General features: G+C 38.3%; 3 protein-coding genes across 3 annotated transcripts; 2 read left to right on the forward strand and 1 right to left on the reverse strand.

The window, feature by feature from the left end:
- Positions 1–10705: 10705 nt before the first annotated feature.
- polr2m (RNA polymerase II subunit M) lies at positions 10706–18029 on the reverse strand. The gene is made up of 5 exons (XM_056267365.1): positions 18011–18029; positions 13286–13403; positions 12254–12820; positions 11538–11745; positions 10706–11314 (listed from the first exon to the last, which is right to left on the reverse strand). The coding sequence occupies exons 2-5, from the start codon at positions 13393–13395 to the stop codon at positions 11171–11173; spliced, it is 1029 nt and encodes a 342-aa protein (XP_056123340.1). The 5' UTR covers positions 13396–13403; positions 18011–18029; the 3' UTR covers positions 10706–11170.
- On the forward strand, positions 14446–15977 carry serf2b (small EDRK-rich factor 2b). Its single transcript, XM_056267366.1, has 3 exons — positions 14446–14600; positions 15348–15456; positions 15554–15977. Exons 1-3 carry the CDS (start codon positions 14594–14596, stop codon positions 15618–15620), a joined length of 183 nt encoding a protein of 60 aa, XP_056123341.1. The 5' UTR covers positions 14446–14593; the 3' UTR covers positions 15621–15977.
- On the forward strand, positions 17273–18790 carry harbi2 (harbinger transposase derived 2). The gene is made up of 4 exons (XM_056267364.1): positions 17273–17745; positions 17827–17942; positions 18031–18142; positions 18225–18790. Exons 1-4 carry the CDS (start codon positions 17313–17315, stop codon positions 18623–18625), a joined length of 1062 nt encoding a protein of 353 aa, XP_056123339.1. The 5' UTR covers positions 17273–17312; the 3' UTR covers positions 18626–18790.
- The last annotated feature ends 1630 nt before the right edge of the window (positions 18791–20420 follow it).

Here is a 20420-nt window from a genome sequence, read left to right on the forward strand (position 1 = left end):
GGTAGAACGTTTTAATTGAACCTTGCTACAGATGTTTAAGACCCTCACAGACAAAGATAAGACCAATTGGAAGAACTCTCTGAACAAGCTTATATTTGCTTACAACTATACACGCACCGAAGTGACAGGGTTTCCCCCATTCTACCTTTTGTATGGCCGCTCTTCGAGATTACCTGTCGACATGTTGTTCAATCTTCTGGGTGAAGCAGATGGAGGTAGTCACCAGAATTATGCGGAACAATGGAAACGTGGAATGCAAGAAGCATACACTATTGCAAGGGAAAATGCTCACAAAGCTGCCCAGAGAAATAAGAGAAACTATGATGGCAAAGTAAGGAGCACAGTACTGAGTCCCGTGTGTTGGTCCGGAATTTGACTCCGCGAGGTGGACGTAGAAAATTGAGAAATCATTGGGAGGACTCAATTCATGTTGTTGTTAAACTAGTATTTTTCACGGTTAAACAAACAATGTTCCTATTTATGAACTGAGACCTGAACATGGAAAAGGGAGATCGAGTCATGCACAGAAACCTCTTATTACCATGTGATCACTTACCGTTGGAAACTGAGGGGCTCCCACCTGTAAAACCAAAAAGAAAAGATGCCAGACCAGCGAAAGTCAGGAGAGAGCTGGATGGAGAGGTAGAGGATGATGAGGATGCCTATTATGTCATGGACATCCAGCTACCACAGGAAGTAGCTGAACATGAAGAAACGCCTCAAGTCGAAAGGCATGCAGTAGAAACTACAGAGCTCGAGAGGAATGATGATTGTCTCAGTCAGGATACATCAGCCAGTGACTTACCTGGGGTAGCGGAAGATTTAGTTGAAACCGAAATAGTTGAGGAAATACCACAGTTCTCTACCGTAGACCACCAAAGATCTTTAGATATGATAAAACTGGGTCCCCCCTCTTGTTATGGCCTTACTGCACTACCGTTACATACCATGCCTCAAGCGTGGACATATCAATTGCAACCTTACTATCATCAGCCAGTATACTGTTATGGAATGTAAGTTCAAATACTTTCTTAATAGTTGAATAGACCCTCAATAACTTGAGACAAAACTAAGTGTCTTCTCAAGTCAATGAACTACATTTCAGAACTTGAAAAAATACTGAATTGAGTAGTTGAACAGGACTCCTCCTCAGGGACTCAAATTTAGTGCGAGTACATGAACATTTGACACGCACCTCACAGTCACCTTATCTGAAACAGTAGTGGGTGTTGCTGACATCCAATGTACTGTCTAGTCTGAGACTAAATGAATTAATCCATTACTGGATGAGCCAGACAAACTGAAACGTATGTACTGATGTTGGGACGAGGAAACAAAACTGAATGTAACAAAAGAGTTCCAGTCTGTAACCAATTGGCGTAATGTTGAATTACAAAACTGAATGTAAAAAAGAGTTCCAGTCTGTAACCAGTATACATTTGTTGAATTGCACTGATATACTGATGTTGGATTGAGGAGACAAAGTTGAATGTATCAAAAGAGTTCCCGTCTGTAATCATTTTACTGAGTAGTACTTGAGAAAATAGTACTCTTACTGAGGTAATGATGTTGAGGACAACATCTAATTTTGGGGGGAGTAATGTAACGGGTATAATTAATAAGAAGAGAACATTGTTTATTTCATTGGTTCATGTAGTTTGTTATGGTGCATTACCGAAAGACTCCAGCAGGGGGTGGGGCGAGCATGGAGAGATATTATCAGGCACACGGTTCCCTTCCCCCACTCATAATAAAGAGATTGAGGGAAACGCAACAAGTGTCTGTCTGTATTTTAATGTTTCTATGTTCCCCTTTTCAGGGAGACTACAACAGCACTTCAATCGTCTAGGCAGTTATGTTCAGCTCTTGGCACTGAGCTGTCCAGTTCTGATGATGTCACTCAGACCTCTCTGACCCAGAGCTGGGTGTATCTGCCATGGTTGCGCAGGAAAGCCTTTCTCTCACTGCGGGATGTGTTTTTCTGGGCAGACTGCGAGGAGTCACTTTAACAGTGGGCGATTATTATTTAACAAAGCTCTGCACTAGACACACACTCCTCTTCAACACACACACACACACACACACACACACACACACACACACACACACACACACACACATATCTCCTGAGAGAGAAAGGTGTTAAGTGTGTTTTTGCTTCGGTCCTAATTGCAAATGCACTGGGCACACACTGACAGACAGCGCTGAGGTATTTACACTTCATATCATGAGAACAGTATGTGTGCACAATTATGACGATGGAAAATATAAAGGAATGATCATATTGAGCAATGCCTATGTATGTTTACAAACTGGCATCCACTACCACACCCAAGGGAGGCGAGAAATGAGGGGTGAGGTAATTGCTAACAATGACATAGAGCGTTTAAAAATCATATGTTGAAGAACAATATTTGGGAAGAGAGAGACAAGGAAAAGTTAGGTAAAGAGAAACTCAAGCCAAGACAAAAGAACCATTTCAGGGGGCCCTGTTTAAGCTATGGTGAACAAAAAATTGCTTTATTGCCTCAGCAAAAAGCCAAAGCATTTTGTTCTGGCATGGAGCTGCTCAGATGTTCTTTCATATGGCCTGGCAAGGTTAAGGTGAGAGAATAAGCTTGGCTACAATTCAGCAGAGCCACCTCTTTCGAGAGCTCCCCTATGCACCCTCAGTGATATGTGGCTGAACAGGGACAGCACATTAGCTTAATGGGTGGACAAATGACTCCTCCGTCGTCATAGCCATGTGCCTGTACAGTTAATCCAAAGGTTTCATCACTTTGGTTCAATGCGCTCAAGCTGACACGCCGCCACTCTCAACAGCCGAATGGATCATTTCAATTAAAGCCAAAAATACCAGTAATGACTCAAGCGGTGATTAAGTAAAGATGTGTTTAAGGCTTAAACTGTTCCATACATCAGATGAGTATGGGTAGAGCACAGATGTTTGAGACGCTGATTTGCTCTGCTGAGATCTTTCTAATGGCATCATTTCCTGTCTCAGGACCTCAGAGCTATTATTTTAAACGCATATATATCGCTTGCTCTGGTTCTCGGTTTCTATCTGTGCTTTCATTTTAGGCCTTTGTAACACATCAAGAATGTTTACATGCACTTTAAAAAGTTAGATGTTAGTCGGACTAAAGTAATAATTAGTCTGTTTTAATATCATGTAAACACCGTACTCTTGATAAAATTAAGTACACTTTAGCATACTTTGAAAAGAATACTTATTACAGAAATATATACTTAAAAAAACATGTGTGAACTGAATGTAATGGTTTTGGAAAATTAATTACATGTCAATTGCAATTAAAAGAAAATGTATTATAATTGATATTTATATTAAATGCAGTTCGCTAAAACTTTTTACGTTTTTTTTAAATCACTTAAAGGAGAACTCTTCTCATTTTTTTGTACATTTGGAGTGCTGTCAGTACAGAGAATAACGACAAAAATCGGTGTTTCCTACACCGTCTTATACTCTTTTTAAAAATTGCACTTTTTATTTTAAATGCTATAAACACACACACACACATATATATATATTGTTAATTTATAGTAAGTTCATAATTCCTAATTAATTAACTAATTTAACCAAACTGAGTCATGCAGTTTATTCTAAAATGTTTCTTTAGTTTGTTTTCAGTCTTCTTTTCCTTTGTTTTTAAGGGGAGCCAACTAAGTGGGAGAACAAGCTGGAGCTGTCAAAGAATGAGAAGAAAGCATAACATAACAAAAGACAGTTCTGACACAGCGAAGAGCCTCTGCCGTGAGGTGCTTTTATACAGTCTGTCTGGGTATCACGTTTGTGATTATTTCTGGGAAGTAATGAGAAGAAAAAAAAACGTGAGAGGGGGTATTTTAAGTAGAGGATGAATATAACATCAATGAGAACTGTATCATCTTGGTGAAATTACTATCTGCAGAAATTTACTGCATGCAAACCTGTCAAAACATTAGATGAAAAAAGAGGAACAAAGAATTATCAATAAGAATGTCCTGTAACTAACGAATGTCCAGGATTATGTTTGGCCATTAAAGGTACTTTAATAACTGTCTGTGGTGACACATTTATCTTCCTGGTAAAAAAAAACGTCAAAAAAAAAAAAAAAACAACTCCACCCTTTAAGTCCTGCAGAGCGAGTCACTTTGTGTGTCGTCCCTCTTCCTGCCTCTGAAATTCACAATGCTTATCAAAGCATGATGAGACATGAGATCAGTGGGGGGCATCAAATGACCTGTCACTTTTGCAGGGTTCCTCCCTCTCCCAAAGAGCCATGCCTGAGTATCCACACAGAACGAATCTGATATGTGACTGAACAGGGCACCGCTTGTGTGAGCGACACCATCTGTCTGTGAAGGGGTCCCACGCTGCATGTGAAATCTGATGAGAGGAAACAAAGGGAAGGAAAAGAAAAAAGAACGAAGGGCAAAATAAATTTTCAATGGTAAAGCAGCAAAAGGAGGAAATGGAAAACATCCAAGCTGTTTCCTCTCTCTCTTGCTCTGCTTTATATTACTCTAAACTGTGGCACCTGTAAAAGACAGCATTACCATCTTGAGGCGATGAGCGATTGCCAATTTGTGATACATTTCAACAATTGTCACGGTCCTGTGCGCAATAATGTTTCGTTTAACATTGGTACCGAACAGAAAAGCACAGGAAGACAAACATCCCGTTGAAATGTAGTTAAAGCACAGAATAAAACTCCACGCCCATTGAATCGCTCCTCGGGCCATAACAAGGAGGTGTTTCTATGAATTCCACTCATTTGAATTTTGGCTATAAGTATTATGTTAGAAACAGGCCACTTGAGGTCAAAGGTTATAATACTGACTGAAAAAATGACAGCGCAGAGGAAGTAGTCAATTAAAAGCATGTTAAACCAAATTATTGCATTTTAATACAGTCAGGTTTCCACAGCTTAAGATCATTATGGGCTTGGAAAGCATCTCTTCCCTCATTAGAAAAATATGTTTGCCTTTTGAGGAGATGAGGCTCCGGTTTTCATGACAGAGGGATTGTGGAGAGAATGCTTATGTAAATAAACAAATTAGGACGCAAACAGATCCACACACACAAATAAAACTTGCAGTCTAATAAGCCAGGCTGCAGACTAGCAAAGTCAACACGTAGCGCCAATCAGAATCACCAGGGCTCCTAGCACTCAAGGTTGTCTTGGCACGCAGACAACATTACAACACATAAACAAGGCTATGGGTCCATATCAAGGACCTGTAATTGTTATGAGTTTGGCTGAGGAGAACTGCCTTGTTTTTACTGCATGCTTGTACTTCTGTTGTATGACCAAAGGCCCAGTGAGCAAATCTTTACAAGTCATGCTGGAGTCGTATATTATAAGAGAATCTGACAATAGGGAAATAAATATAGAATGAAATGACAAACACCAGATCTAGCACACAGAGCAGTCGAGTCCCAAAAGAATGTTTTTTTTTTACAGATGGGTTTGCCTCTCTCGCACCTGGGCAAAGTGGGCATTGACAATATTTGACATGTCTCCGACTGTATTTCATGACCCTTTAAATGAAGTTAGCACTCTCCATTTGTAACGTCTGTCAGTATTCCCCGAGTTGCTGCTAATTCACACTCCTGGTGCTTGTCAATTGGTGCATTCAGAAATGAGAAAGCATGATTTCACTTGAATAGCATGGAAATAATTAAAAACAGCATTACACTGCATTCATCAGCAGACAGCTTGAGACTGACCTCATGTACACATGTACACAGATAGAGAGGCTCATTGCTTGGAGATGGTACCCGGATGCCTGGTAACCGGAATCGATTTTCCTCGGCTTGCTAAAGAACTAGAAACTCGCACAATATGCAAGTACATCTATGTGAGATCCCACCCAAGAGATGCATTAAACCAGCAATGCAACTGTACTAAGTAACTCGATGCACGCAGTAAAGCTGATGGATGGAAAAGGGAATGGAGGCTTTGAGTAATATGAGAGGGGGGCGAAAAAAAATTGGACAAAAGCACATTGTTGTTGTTACATTAATCTGGATACAAGAATGGGAATTTTCCTCCTCATTATGATCACACGCTGCTGGGCAAGCGGCTCCATTTTCTTCCCCCACCGTGCCCTGGCAGCTCGAAGCATCCCTGCTGAGGCGGCTTCCTCACCGTGATGAGTTTTTGACAGGCTTTACAGCCGTGCCAGGCTGAGCAGAATGCTGGCAGTTTTTTGGCGGTTATTACTCTCCCCATCTCTCCCTCTCCATGCTTTTGAGATGGAAGAGCCATCTCATAATTGTTAAGCACACTTCTTAGAACAACAGTTTGTTTAAGCACATGTGGACTATGATTTGAAACTGGAATGTGGAATGATCTGGTAGAGCTCTGGAGGATCATCTAGGGAATAAACATTATCTTCTGCAGGTGTAAACCCCACTCAGTCTGATATTATATAGTTATTAGAGCTCTGAGCTAAACATACAACCATAATTTCAGCATACATGTGTATCAAATTACCCATAACACTTTCAAGATGATTTAGCCATTGAAAGGAATGGCAAAAAGCTGGAGCCACTAATGGTGGCTCATCTCAATGAGCTCACATCAGTAAATTGCACTAAATGGCAATATAAAAAAAGATCTCATGCTCGTGACTAGGAATAATTACATTAAAAATCTACTCAGACAAAATACATACAAGATATGAACCCTCTCAATCGAAAAGACTGAAAAAGAGGGTTTTGTTCAGCATGTGAAACACAGAAGCACTGCTGCCATCTGCTGTCTCTTCAAAAAACAGTTTTGGCTTGCCAGGGTAGCAAAACCCTTTATGATACTTTAAGAAAAGGACACATATTGCAAACAAAGTGGCTAAAAAATTATGCTTTTAGGTTCATTAATCTGTCATGCATCCACGCAACTCAACTCAACTAAAAAAGGAACATTCTGCTACTGTTTACTCACCCTTAATCTTTTTTCTTCTTCTGTGGAAGCAGTGGAACACAGAAGAAGATATTTTAAGATACATGAGGACGAGTAAATTATGACAGAAAATAAAAAAACTCTTGATTTGATTTGGAATTAGTAGCAGGGTATCACCATTTTTATTGGACATGGTATGATAGTATTAAGAATGGTGTTCAATCAATAATTACCTTAGAGTGCTATATAAATAATAAGGCATGACAATATGATATATCAAAGATCTATGGCATAATTGTCTGAAACAACCATGGTGCTGCCACCACAGTATTTTTGTCAGGATTGTTAGTAAAGTCAAGTACTAAAGATAGCAGAGATAATCATTCCCACTCCTTTGTGCGTATTTAAATATTCCCATCATTCCACTTATTCGCATGGACTTGGTTAAGGAGCAGATGTGGAATCATGATGTCTTTCCTAATCATATGACCGCATTGCTGGAAGACGTCAGGAATGCTATAAGCAGTGTTTCTCTCAACAGCAGCACCCTCATTCACAACATTTCCAAAACCAATCGTAGTTGAACCAACAGTCAATATTGAGGTTTCTCATTCTAAGCACTGACACACCCTCTCCTTCCTGCATTAACCGCTGTATCAAAACCACACACAAATCAGATTTAAAAGCAAATATATTTTTCAAAATTATTCATTGCCATTGTCTTAATTAGTCTATATCCGGTACAGAAACATCCAGTCAAAACAGGGTGACTTTTAGGGTATAGATTTCTGTGTTGGCAAGTAAGCACTGTAGAATTAATTTGAACTACAGAATCAAATGTGGGGGAAAAACAGCACATTACATAGATTTAAGTGATTAGATTAGAGCAGCATGGTTCTCAAATAGGGGGCCTCAACTAACTAGTGGGGCCCCAATAACATAATAATTACAACAAAAAACAACAACAAAACCACATTAAAAATAAGCTGAATTTGGGGGTTTGTTTGTTTTATTAAAACAGCAGTACCAGAGCTACATATCAGATTAGATGGGAGGGCCTTTGAATATTGTCTCGGACAAAGGGCGCCTTGGAGTCAAAAAAAGGTTGTGAACCACTGGTTTAGAGTATGTGACCTGCTCTGAGCAGTGTCTTATTAGAGCTCAGATTTACTGTGAAACTGGACCTATAGATAGACAGAGAAAAGATTAAGGTGAGGGACACTGACAGATTTATGTCTCAAAGCAGTGATGTATCAAAATGCCTTTATTATCAAAACTAGGGGTGTAAAGCGGACATTTCATCATGATAAGATTTGATATCAATTCTCATAGCCAGTGATATGATATTTGCCAATACCTCAAAAAATTCTGCAATAAGATTATGATTTGATTAGATTCAGGGGTATATCGATTGATTTCTCGTTATTATGATATTATGTGCCTGTTTTACACAACCAGTTACATTTTTTTTAGCTTACAAATGCAAACAAAATATATAACATGAACATTTCTCTGGAAATTGCACATCCTGTACCCCAATTGGGACATCCACAAAAAAAAGAAAAAGTAAAATTTAGTTTTTTTTAAATAATAAAGAAAAATAAATAGTGGGGGAAAAAATCAAGTCACAAATGAGATCAGCGATCTGATGACATGACAAGAGTCAAGAAAGTCTTTCAGGCTTGCTAAAATGTGCAGTGTGTAAAATCTAGTGCAAATCCTCATTAGGAAACAGCAAAATTAGGTACTCCAGTTGTAGAAAAATACATACATTTACAAAAAGAAATATATAAAAAAAGAAATTGCAAAAATAAAGCTGTTAAAACTTATTGGCAGGGCTCAAAGATAAGAATTCTTTTCTACAGATAATCAAATTACAAGCAATAGCACAAATAAATAGCCTACTGTACAATAGAACAAAGACACAAATTAAATAAATAGCTCTTTTCAGGTTTTCAGCTAGGTCTAATAGAAGTTTTCAGGGACAGAAATCGAATCGAATAATGTAAAATAATCAAATGTAAAATAACACTACAGTCTCCACTATATAAATTAAATATAGATTACAAAAGTTAACTTTAAGAGCTAATGCACGTTTACTTACTGAAACACATAGACGGACATTTTGACATCATTTTGTCTGTACTTATCCATTCAAGCACAAAAAGAAGGGAAAGACAACTCAATTCAGAGTATTTGCGCTCTATCTGGGAGGTGGCTCTCTGTGTGCGCGCTTTGGATGTGTGCGCATTGAAAACTTCTCACACAATGTGTGAGTACCGAAATGAGTTCTCTTTCGTGTCTTCTTTGCTTGAATGTTTAAATTGGCAAGGCTTAAAATACAGGCAACTGATAAAGTTTTGTGAGGATTCAAGCACTGGCCCGATCGGGACAGTGACAGTTCTGTCAACTGTCCAGATCGCTGTCCAGTCTTTCACGGTGGCCCTGGACCATCGGGCAGTCCTTATTGTCGAGCCCTGACAGGTGAGTTTAAACGAGAATTACCATTTTGGGGGTATAGATGGACATTGCGCAAAGTTGAGGAGAGTGTCAAAATAAAGGTGCCTTAAAAATATATATAGGTATCAATTTTTTACGCGTTGCATCATCATGTTGTTCGTCATTTGATCGTACTGTTACAACCTTTTTATGTCCTGCACAATTATAGTTTATATCTTCTACCGCAATAAGATGTGTTTTTATTGGCAAGTCTGTTAAAAGGGCAATTCAAGAAAAAAATCAACAACTGTATCCTTGAATCCCCCTCACAGCTCAAAAATGTTGATCATTCTCTCAGGGCACAATTTCACACTTTTGGTAGATCATTGGATAGTTATCTGCAAGACCACTTGATCCGACCACAAGACTTCATTGATCCGAGACGTATGTGGAAAGCAAACACTGCAGCTAAAAAGAAACAACTTAAAGACACAGTCAGAACGCATGTCCAACTCAAGCATATCTATGTACTCACGAGCGAATCTGATCAGCACAGGAATCTAGTGTGTAAATGATAACAGTCTTTTTTCCTCTGTATGCAAGTTAGACTTAATTAATACCAGTAGAGAGGAGATTCTTTCTGGACAAGTCTGACATATTTATCACGGGACGTCTGGGTAAGGCACTCTGGAGTTCGTCACACACGGTGTCTAAACACTAACCTGCCAGATGTGTTAGGATCTTTTTTTCTGAGGCAGCAGTTCCCATCAACGGGCAGAAGCAATTACTAGAGGTTATCACAGGTCATCAACTGCAGAGAAGAGAGGATTTGGATTTCCTTCCTTCAAACTCCTTTTTCTCCATCTAAATATAAAGATTCCTGAAAAAAAACAAAAACATTTTTACATCCTAAGAGGATAAAAGAGTGAATTTTAGGTATTCTTTATCAGTGTTGATGTCTTTGGAAATTGCATTTACCATATGGCACGTCTGTCTATTGTTGCCATCCCAGAATGCATTGCCACTTCATGCAGTAACACGATCTAAATACAATCCAGATGTACTCCACCAATTGGTCTAATTCCTTCAAGCCTCGATATTTCACATTACATATATTAATCATCTGAGGCATGTCACAGATTTCTGCACTGATAACAACATCCCTCCCTTTAAACGACGGCTGACTCATTCCAATCAAACCAGTGGGGCGGTTATCAAAACAATGCTGCAAAAAGGGAGGGAGACAGACGTCTCCCAAGCTGTTGCGATCAAGTGACAAAACATTAAGTGCTTCCACCTTTAGTTTATGAAACTGCGGTTTCTGTTATCCGATTCAAAGAACCAATCACAAGCTTTGGAGGTCAATTCAGAGGGTTTTGTTTTAAATAAACACTAAGAAAGGTCATACAAAAATATTCTATTACCATCTTCACAATAACACATGAAGTACACCCTTGAAGGTACAGCTGATAAAAGCTTCAAATTATATTATTCTATACAAGACAACAGGTGTGGACCTGCCAAGGTAGATTTTCAGAATTGGCTTGCCAAAATAATCTGTTACTGTTGGATAGTAACATTTCCACATGCAAAAATGTTCGGGTTTTCAACACAATAACTCTCAACTTGATTCAACCTGCTGTTTTATCTTCCCTGGCAGAATCTGAAAGCATTGTCAGTGCAGTTCATGAAGAGACATCCTCTTGTCCTCAGGCTTAAAAGCCTCTCTCCAGGGTCCTGAAGCATGGGCTCAAGGCCGAGAGCTGGTCCAGGGCAAGAGGCCAAACATATCAGCAAGCCAGTACCCTGCCTGTAGGGCCCCACGGTCAGTCCTCCTCTGAGGAAAGCTGGGCCCCATCATCATGTACCTCTCTGTAGGCCTCCAGTGGGCCTCCTTCTGGGTTGTAACTCTCCATCCTGATACTCAGACCATCTGCCAGCTTCTGGGCAGCTTGTTTGGCCTGCAACTCCTGAAATGAACAGCATTCACAATTACATGAATGTACTACTTCCTGAATACATAATGAGGCAGGAACAAAAACACACAAGAGGCAAACACGTATAGGTTTTATACTCTCAGCCGGGAATATTAAAGTAGTACTTTTTTTGAGGCCTCAGATGCTTAGAAATGTCATTCATCACTTTGATCGATCAAATCTCACTTTATCTATGAGCAAAACATCTTCAACCTACCAGGTGCCTTCTGGTCTGCTCTTGCTGAAGGTCAGAAGACTCCTCTAATGACAGCAGCTGGGCAGGACTGTGGTGCAGAGGTGGAAGCTTAGCCGAAGTAATGTCATCCAGGTGTTTTCGGTCTTGTTGTCTTCTGGCCTCTGCAGTAAATGGTGTGGTGCTGCCAGAGGCCTGACTAGGTGATGTAGATGTCGATTTTACACTTAACCTAAAGAAAGAACCGACACTTTTATCCAGAGTGACTTACAGAGCATTTAAACTATGGATTTTAAAAGTTTATGTATTTCCTGGGACTTGAACCCATGACGTAGCTGTTACTAGCACCATGCAAGGGCAAATGAACCTGAGACCTGAAGCTATACAAGTAAAGTGTTTAAGGTTAAACATCCATAAAATCATATTCCTCACATTCTAGATCAGATATCTTAATTGGAATGGAAGAAGATTGACTAAAGATTACCTACACAAACACATTTTTGTGGTGCATTAATTTGCAGATTTATTGTTCACAGTTAGACTAGTAATGTGCGCCAACAAAGTAAAAAGACAATGTTTATTACAACTGGACCAATATTCTCATTACAACTATAACAAACTATAAAGAAACTTAATTTGTAAAGTAAATATGAAGTGTATTAATGTAGTATTCAATTACAATTTATTTTAAAAAATAAAATAAATACAAAGCCATGCAATGACAGTGTAGTTCCACTAACTGGTTTGGTTTGAATCTGGGCTTCCTCATATTCACACTTTTCTCTGTCCTCTCCAGGACCTCTACGTAATGTGGTTTCTTCTGAAGCTGATTACCCAGAAAGGGCTTACTAGAAGGCAGGGTTTTGATGGTGCCTTGGTTGGAGGAGTGGTTACTTTCAGCAAGTGTTACTCGTCCAAACGCCTCCACAAGCTCTGTGTCTTTCATTAGTGAGGCTGGTGCATTCCCACTGGCTTTTCCTAGTGTTTCAGCAACCTGCAGCCGGGATGTCAAAGACTCCTCTTGGCCAAACAAACCACCATTTTCCTGTATGTTAGCCTCATCAATATTAACATTGGCTTCCTTTCCGTCATGGGATGGAATAATCATGTCCAAATTTGAGCCTAAATGCTTATCTGTGCTCCGATTGGCAAGGGCTTGCTGATATTTAGCCTGTAACTCTGTCCGGACAGAGATTAAATTTGCTTGTTTTCTCTCTTCCTCCTCCAGATGTCCAAGTGCAAGATGTACTTTCACCACAAAGTCAGCAATCTTCTTTCCCTTATCTGGGAGGCTCTGAACAAATCTCCTGAAAAGATCATAAAAGTACAATTCATATTTAGATATATTTATTTATATAACACTTTAAACATTAGACTTTTTTCAAAGCAGCTTGATAGTAATACATAGAAAAATAACAGTGTTAATGTTGCAAAATTCATCAATTACTTCCACAATGTAACAAATTAATTTGCATTACATATAAAAGGGGTGTTTTTGCTTTGAATTATAAATTGCCCCAACTTTTGTGTGCAGCAGTGTACACTGCCACTCATGGGATGGATGATGCACGTATCTATGTTATTTACACGACTAATAAGAAAGTTTACAGTGGGGGCGCCAGTGAGTGAGTGGACCTGGAATGATCCAGAATATTTAAGCAGCACAATATTCTAGCCAGTAATCTTAATGTAGTTTTATATACATACGTTATGGTTAAATATTCAGGGTAATGGGGCTAAAATAAAATAAAAAGGTAGAGGACCTCACTTACTTATTAGACAGTAACTTTTCTTGTCGAGAGAGTATCTCAAGGAGCTCATCTTTACTCTTGCTTCTCAGATCACCCACTTCCCCCTGGCGCGCTGTCCACGCCGCCGACATGATCAGATCTGTGAAGAATGAGTAACCCAAGTACAAATTTCACACTGACATGTTCACTCTATAAAGCTTCATGACTGATGATACAGTGCGTTAGATATCCACTTATACTGCCATGTGTCAAAAATAAGCAACGACAATGAATGAAGTAACCAACGATAATACCTCACCAGATTACAAAATAAAAGGCCCAAAGCAAAAACTAGCGTCTACCGGCGTCTACAGTTGAACAGGCATTCTCAACAAACAAACAAAAAGAAGAAGAAATAAATGTAACAACAAATTGTTCAAAATAAATAAATTGTTTGGTGTCCGTATTTCATTGTTAAAATGAAAAAAAGCTTTCGAAGGCTTCGAAAGAACAGAACCAAGAAAGAAACAAAGAAAGAGACGCTATTGCACTGGTGCCATCTGCTGGGCAAATTCATGCACTCCACTGCGAAGGTTCAAAATAACAGTAATTTAAATTACATTTATTACAATAAATTACATATATAATTTAGTCGTAGATGACGGAGATTGCGTTACTATGTCGCTCTGTTGAATTGAGCAGAAATACACATTCATAGTTCCATAAATGCCAAACAAAAATTGACTTGTATGCTAGATTTCAGTCACTTTCATTGAACAAAATTTTAATATAGATATAAATATATTTTAGAATTTAAATATTTTGATTTTGATGAGAAATAATGATTTGGAAAATATTACCCAGGAATACAACATTAAAATGTTACTGTAATACAAAAATAGATATTTGAGAGGTATGACGGTACAAATTATTATAATTTGGTGAAATTGTAAATGGTAAAATCAGGTAGATCAGATCTCATCAACGAGATTCAGAGAATAAAGCGAAAATATTAGTCCCTATTATAATTCCTATTATCTCTGAATAAACGTGCAGAAGTGTTTGTTTGTTTGTTTGTTTGTTTATTTATTTAGTAAAATTGCTTCTTCTTTTTTTACATTTGCAAAAAATACAGATATTACATGTTTATAATATACTTTAGTAAAATAAGTTGTTGACTCTTTAACATCTTCATGTGACGTAATGACGTCCACTTGGAAACGTACTGCTGTGTTCCGACACTGCGTTGTCGTAAATCTTCCGAATTGACTTCGGGTCCGCCAGCCATCACAAGTACCAGAGGTAACGCCTGGTTGAGCTTTGCGCTCCGGCGACAACAAAAGAGCGATCATGACGAGTGGGTATTGATTTTTATTAATTCGGTTGACATTATATCAAGCTTCTACTGTTACTAATGTAAGTACTTTAATGGAATCCAGGTTTCAGGAGCAATGCAATAGCAAGGCTAGCTAACCAACTAGCCTGCTAGCTTATTCTGTGTAAAGTTCACGAAAGGAAATCACAAGATTAAGCTTCTAAACCAGACAAAATGCAGATTTAGGGTGTTAGTTAAAACTATTTATTTATATATATATACTACGACACGGAAAACTTTTTAAAACATTGTCAAAAAGTTGAAAAGTTGACAGATGTTTAACATTAGCAAACTTAAATTATATCGTCAATTGTAATGCAACATTAATGCCATCCAGCAAATACAGCGAAGATATTTTTTATCTTATAAGACATCAGGATGTAGTTTATTTTGTGATATCGGCGATAGTAGGTAGTCTATCGTTTTGTGCGGATGTTGTTATTTTGAAGGCTCTCTCTGGCGCCTTCATTGCCACGTCGCCTCACTGCCACACATGATTATACTGTACACAGATTTGGGTTTACGTGTTATACTGTACACAGCATCAACCTTCCTCGTTCTCTAAATAGAATTCTTGACACTGGATAGATTTGCCGATGGCAGATTGGAGATTTTAAACAAAGTGGCATCTTCTTGTTGATACATGTTCAATCCTGTGCAATCTTTGTCTTTTCAAGGGAGTAGAGTATGAACAAGCCATTAAGAGTGTTGAAATCTCTCGTCCTGCAGGGGGAAATCAGCGTGAGCTTGCCCGTCAAAAGAATGCTAAGAAGCAAACTGATACTACCAAAGGGAAGAGAAATGAGGATGGCCTCTCAGCAGCTGCTCGTAAGCAAAGGTACCTCTAAACTAGAGAACAATAACATATAGATGCTTGGAATTACAAAGCGCATCCTACTGAATGCGAATATGATTTATTTATTTTTGTATTTCAGAGATGCTGAAATCATGCAGCAGAAGCAAAAAAAGGCAAATGAGAAAGGAGACCCTAAAGCCAAATAACCAGTGGATGGGGTTGTGACCGACATGGCATCCAAGATCTTTTTTCCTTTTGTCAAGAAAAAAAAAATCTTTCATTGTGTAGATGTGGAGACTTTGATTCTTTAATGTTTCATCCCAAACTCCATAATGTGCTTGAAAGGGCATATCAACCTTACAGTACATAATGATTTGTGTTCAGCTATGGAGGAGGAGAGAGTTTCTTATGTTCAAATAATCCGAGCAAGCCCAAATAAATGGGAGTCTCAAAATGTCTGGACTGGACTTGTAATCTTGTATTTTTGTATAAAGTGCCCTTCTTAATAAAAATGTACATTTTAATGCACACCTACCAATTAAACTGTTATCCCTATAATACTATATGCATGTGTGTTTAAGAATTTAAGGTTTTCAACAATTCAATTTTTTTTCTTTCCTTATTTTTACGGAATTAACTAGCGTTTGAGGGCAAATTTCTATAAACCGCAACCCTTAACCATATAACTGTTAAGCAGTTCCAACATGATTATTGACTGTTCAAATAATGCAGTGCATGTTTCTAATCAGACTGATTTGATGTTTAAAAGCAGTAGTGAACTCTCAGTGCCAGCTTCTCTACTGGCATAACAGGTAGATAAGTACATTTTTACTCATTCATCATTATTTGTTTTCTACTTATTTGGAATGTCAGTAATCTCTTCATATACTATAAGTTGGCTTTGACATAATGCGCTATAATTGTGGTGTCCATAGGGTACCCTGTTGGAACGGACTAATAATGCATATGCCACCACTGTTAGTATATAAATAATCCTGTGGGCATGCAAAAGCATAATATATGAGGCCTGTGTCACAAAAAAACTGAAATGTGTGGTTACCCTCGTTAAATATGCAGTCAGCTTTTACAGAAAATGTCCTTACTTGCTGCTACTTGAAAGAATCACTGAATTAGGTGCCCGGCCCCATAAGAAACCACACGCTCTGAATCTGACCACGCATGGGATGCTGTTTTAGATCAGACATTGAGTCGAATATTTTGATTTGCTGAAATGTCTTCGGGGGGCGGGGTTTTGCACAGAGGAGGCGGGGCTAGCGAATCGCTTCTTTCGAACAGCTCGTGATCGCTGACATCATGGCGTTGCATATTTACAACAATAAAAGAAAGCCATATGTACACATTTTCCTGTTTAATACGGTTTCAATTAAGTTTTAGTAATAAGGGTGTTGTAACTGACTGTGACTAAGTTCAGTTTGTTGCAGCAATGATTCAGATCATACAATAATTAAGAGAATAAGTGTGTCTAACTATAAACAATGTGTGTGTTGACAACAGTTTCATATAAGCAGGTTTAACATTTCTGCTATTAAACTTTTACACCAGTGAAATCTGATTCTTAGTGAATCAGTCTGATTTATAAATCGTTCAGACCAGAAAAAAGATCCGACTCACAAACAATTCGTTCAATAAACCATCAACTACAGCAGCCTTCTCAACTCAAGAAAGATTACTTTTTTATTTTACACAGCCATGGTAAAAATAAATGCTACACGTTAAACTGCTCTGGGACAGGTTTTGTTCAAGACACCTCTTTTGTTCATCGTTCATTCATGATAACAGCTCGTAGACAGATATTAGACCAATCAGCTGTGAGCAAAGTGACATAACTCTGACGTAACCAAGTCCATTCTCATAGTAAGCGTACTACTAGTAGCAAAATGGCTTCACCGTTTCTGGATAATCCTGTAGATATCGGAGCCCAAATTGTACAAAGGGCTTTACGAAGAGAAAGAATTCTTAGAGATAAACAAAACCCCCTAGCATTCTCTGACGCGAACTTACACGAGAAATACCGATTTTCGGCGGAGGGAATGTTGTATCTTTGTCGGCTTCTAGAGCCCCATATTAAGAACCCGACGCGGCGAAGCCATGCGACCACTGTCCCACAAATGATTTGTATTGCTTTGCGTTTCTTTGCGAGTGGTACATACCTGTATGAAGTGGGCGATGCCGAGAAGCTCAGCAAGAACACAGTTTGCCGAACAATTCGTAGGGTAGTTATCGCACTCCAGAAATATCTGAACACTTTCGTTGTGTTTCCTGGTCATTTACCCACTGTGGCCATAAAAGAGGGCTTCTCCAATATAGCTGGTAAGATTGATCAACACACCAATAATACACCATAAATAATGATCGATATTAAGAGTTGGTAATGCTGTGATCTTTTGCAAGGATTCCCTAGAGCTATTGGAGTAATAGATTGCACACACATTCCAATCTCGACTCCAATAAAAGAAATTGAGGCTAATTATCTTAACAGGAAGGCTACTCACAGCCTCAATGTTCAGGTAGGTATATTGCATTTAACCAATATGCATCCACTTGAATTATTGTAATGGTAAAACGTGGGACTCACCAGCAGTGTGTTCATTACAGATTACTTGTGACCATCAGTGTATGGTCACAAGCCTGGATGCCAGATGGCCTGGCTCAATGCATGACAACCAGATTTTCGAGAACTCGTCGTTGTGCAAGCGTTTACAGGAAGGTATGGTAAAATGGGAACAGTAGACAACACTTTACAGAAATGGACTGTTATTGTGACACTTTTTTTTCTGTTCATTTGACAGGGCAGTTTGACGGTCTGCTGGTGGGAGACGAGACTTACGCATGTCAGAGCTTTCTGATGACTTCCTACCCTGACCCTGAGACAACACCACAGCATGACTTTAACGTGGCCCTCAGTCAAACCAGGCTCAAGATTGACACAACTCTTGCCATTTTAAAGGCACGGTTTAACTGTCTTCGTGACCTGAGAGTGTCACCAGAGCGGGCATCTCAGATTGTGGGTGCATGTGTTGTCCTTCACAACATAGCCACTATAAGGAAGGAGCGAGTGCCAGATGAATATTATCTCTCCCCTGATGATGATGATGTTGACCCCATTACTCGGGACCATCCTGCTGGCAGAGCTGTTAGAGATGCCATCACTGCAGAATATTTCACTGACCATCTAAATAAGTCTGTTTGAGAGAAATGTTTCATATTAGGCCGTATTAATGCATTAACCTTTATTGTCATTAAATTTGTTTCCATCTATTCTCATGTTGATGTTAAAAATGCTCAATGGAAAAGCAATGGCTGGAAATTAATTGATCTTGCACATTAATATGCATTATTCTAAATCTCTGTAAAAGCACTCCACGGGTTGTGAATTCTGATAAATGTAATGTAATATATTCTTCAATCTGATGATATCAGTAAGAATCCTGCTTCTGTTATAATTTTTACACATTTATTTTTTTAATAAAAATTATATTATCCACATTACAATTTGATTTGAAATGTTTCTTAGTATTTTAAACTCTTAAGTTTCAATTAGATTTTTAAATCTCAGTTTTTGAGTGCAGTTTCAGGTTTTGGACCTCAGTGTATAATTATCATGTATAATAAATGTTTTGGTCTTATTTCAAGAACATAAATCGATCATAAGAAGCTCTCTGATTTTTTTTCTCAACTGCATATGAAATGACCTTAATTCGAAAGACAGTCAGACTGGCCGATCAAGTTTATGCAAAATTTTATTTTGCATGTCAGACTGTGGAGACACTCTTTCAGACCTATTTTACACCTTCTTTTAATGTACAAACATTGACTACGAAACCAAGACGTTGACAGTGGCCTACCTCATTTACAGCTTACAAATACTGGTAGAAAAAATAAAGTGCGTGAATGTACAATGTAAAACAACAGCAAAACAGTGTCAAAGTATATAAAATCACAATCTACTTTACATTTTCCATTCAAAACACAAAAGCTGAAAACACAGTGGAATGTAACACATGATTAAACAACATCAAACATGTCACGGTTAATGTGGATTAAAACGATTTTTCCAAGTGGAAGTCTATAATAGCGAAGTTAGTGTTTGTGTCAGAGAGGGTTTGTTTTAAGTATGGATGACCCATTAACGTAACCATGTTCTTCTACATTTTCTTTTTTAACCCTAAAGCAGATTGCAAATTTACAGACGTTTTCAGCCTTTTCCAACTGGAATCTCCAAATTATTTCACTGTATTAGTCACTTATGATTTCCTACATGCATTCGTACATTTACATCAAATTCATCCACAATGTGTATCATTCTTTTCTCTTGCAGTATACCTCACTCTTTACCAAATGCCAACAATACTGTTTCGACTGTAATTTTGTTGTATTGTACTATTGTACCGTATCATTGTCTTTGTTTCTGTCTGTTTAGACTCCATCCACTGCACTATATGCTGCACTGAACACAATTGCCACCAACCTGTGTGGCAAGACATAATCGCGTACTTGTGCTCTTCAAATGTACATTCAAAAGTATTAAGAAACATTGTTTCTTGATGCTCATACACACTTGCTACATTTGTTCTAAAAGCAAATATGATTTTTTTCGCATTTCAAATTTTCATACACAGACCAGTATTTAACACCAGGCACTTTACTAATAAGAACACATTTGAATCACAGAATAGAAAACACTAACATACTAATTCCCCAAAAGGCCTAAGAAATTGATAAAAAATAAATAAAAATGATTTCTAAAATTGTTTAGAAAGTTACCAAGTTCTGCGACACTAACAAGCTCTCTGGTTTGAACTGCCTGGTGTTCAATGCTGGTATAATGACAATCTGCAGAGGATGGGCTTTTGTTTTCATAGTCAGCTTTTAAGATTAAAATACCCTCATTAAACACGTATGCATTGAATCTTTGCACAAAAATGGCAAAGTAATACAAATAGGCATATAAACCTTTTCTTTTTTTCACCTTGAGTGAAGCATCA

The sequence above is a fragment of the Rhinichthys klamathensis genome, unplaced genomic scaffold (genome assembly GCF_029890125.1).
Source record: "Rhinichthys klamathensis goyatoka isolate OS25496 unplaced genomic scaffold, OSU_Roscu_1.1 h1tg000258l_1, whole genome shotgun sequence".
Lineage (NCBI taxonomy): Eukaryota > Metazoa > Chordata > Actinopteri > Cypriniformes > Leuciscidae > Rhinichthys > Rhinichthys klamathensis.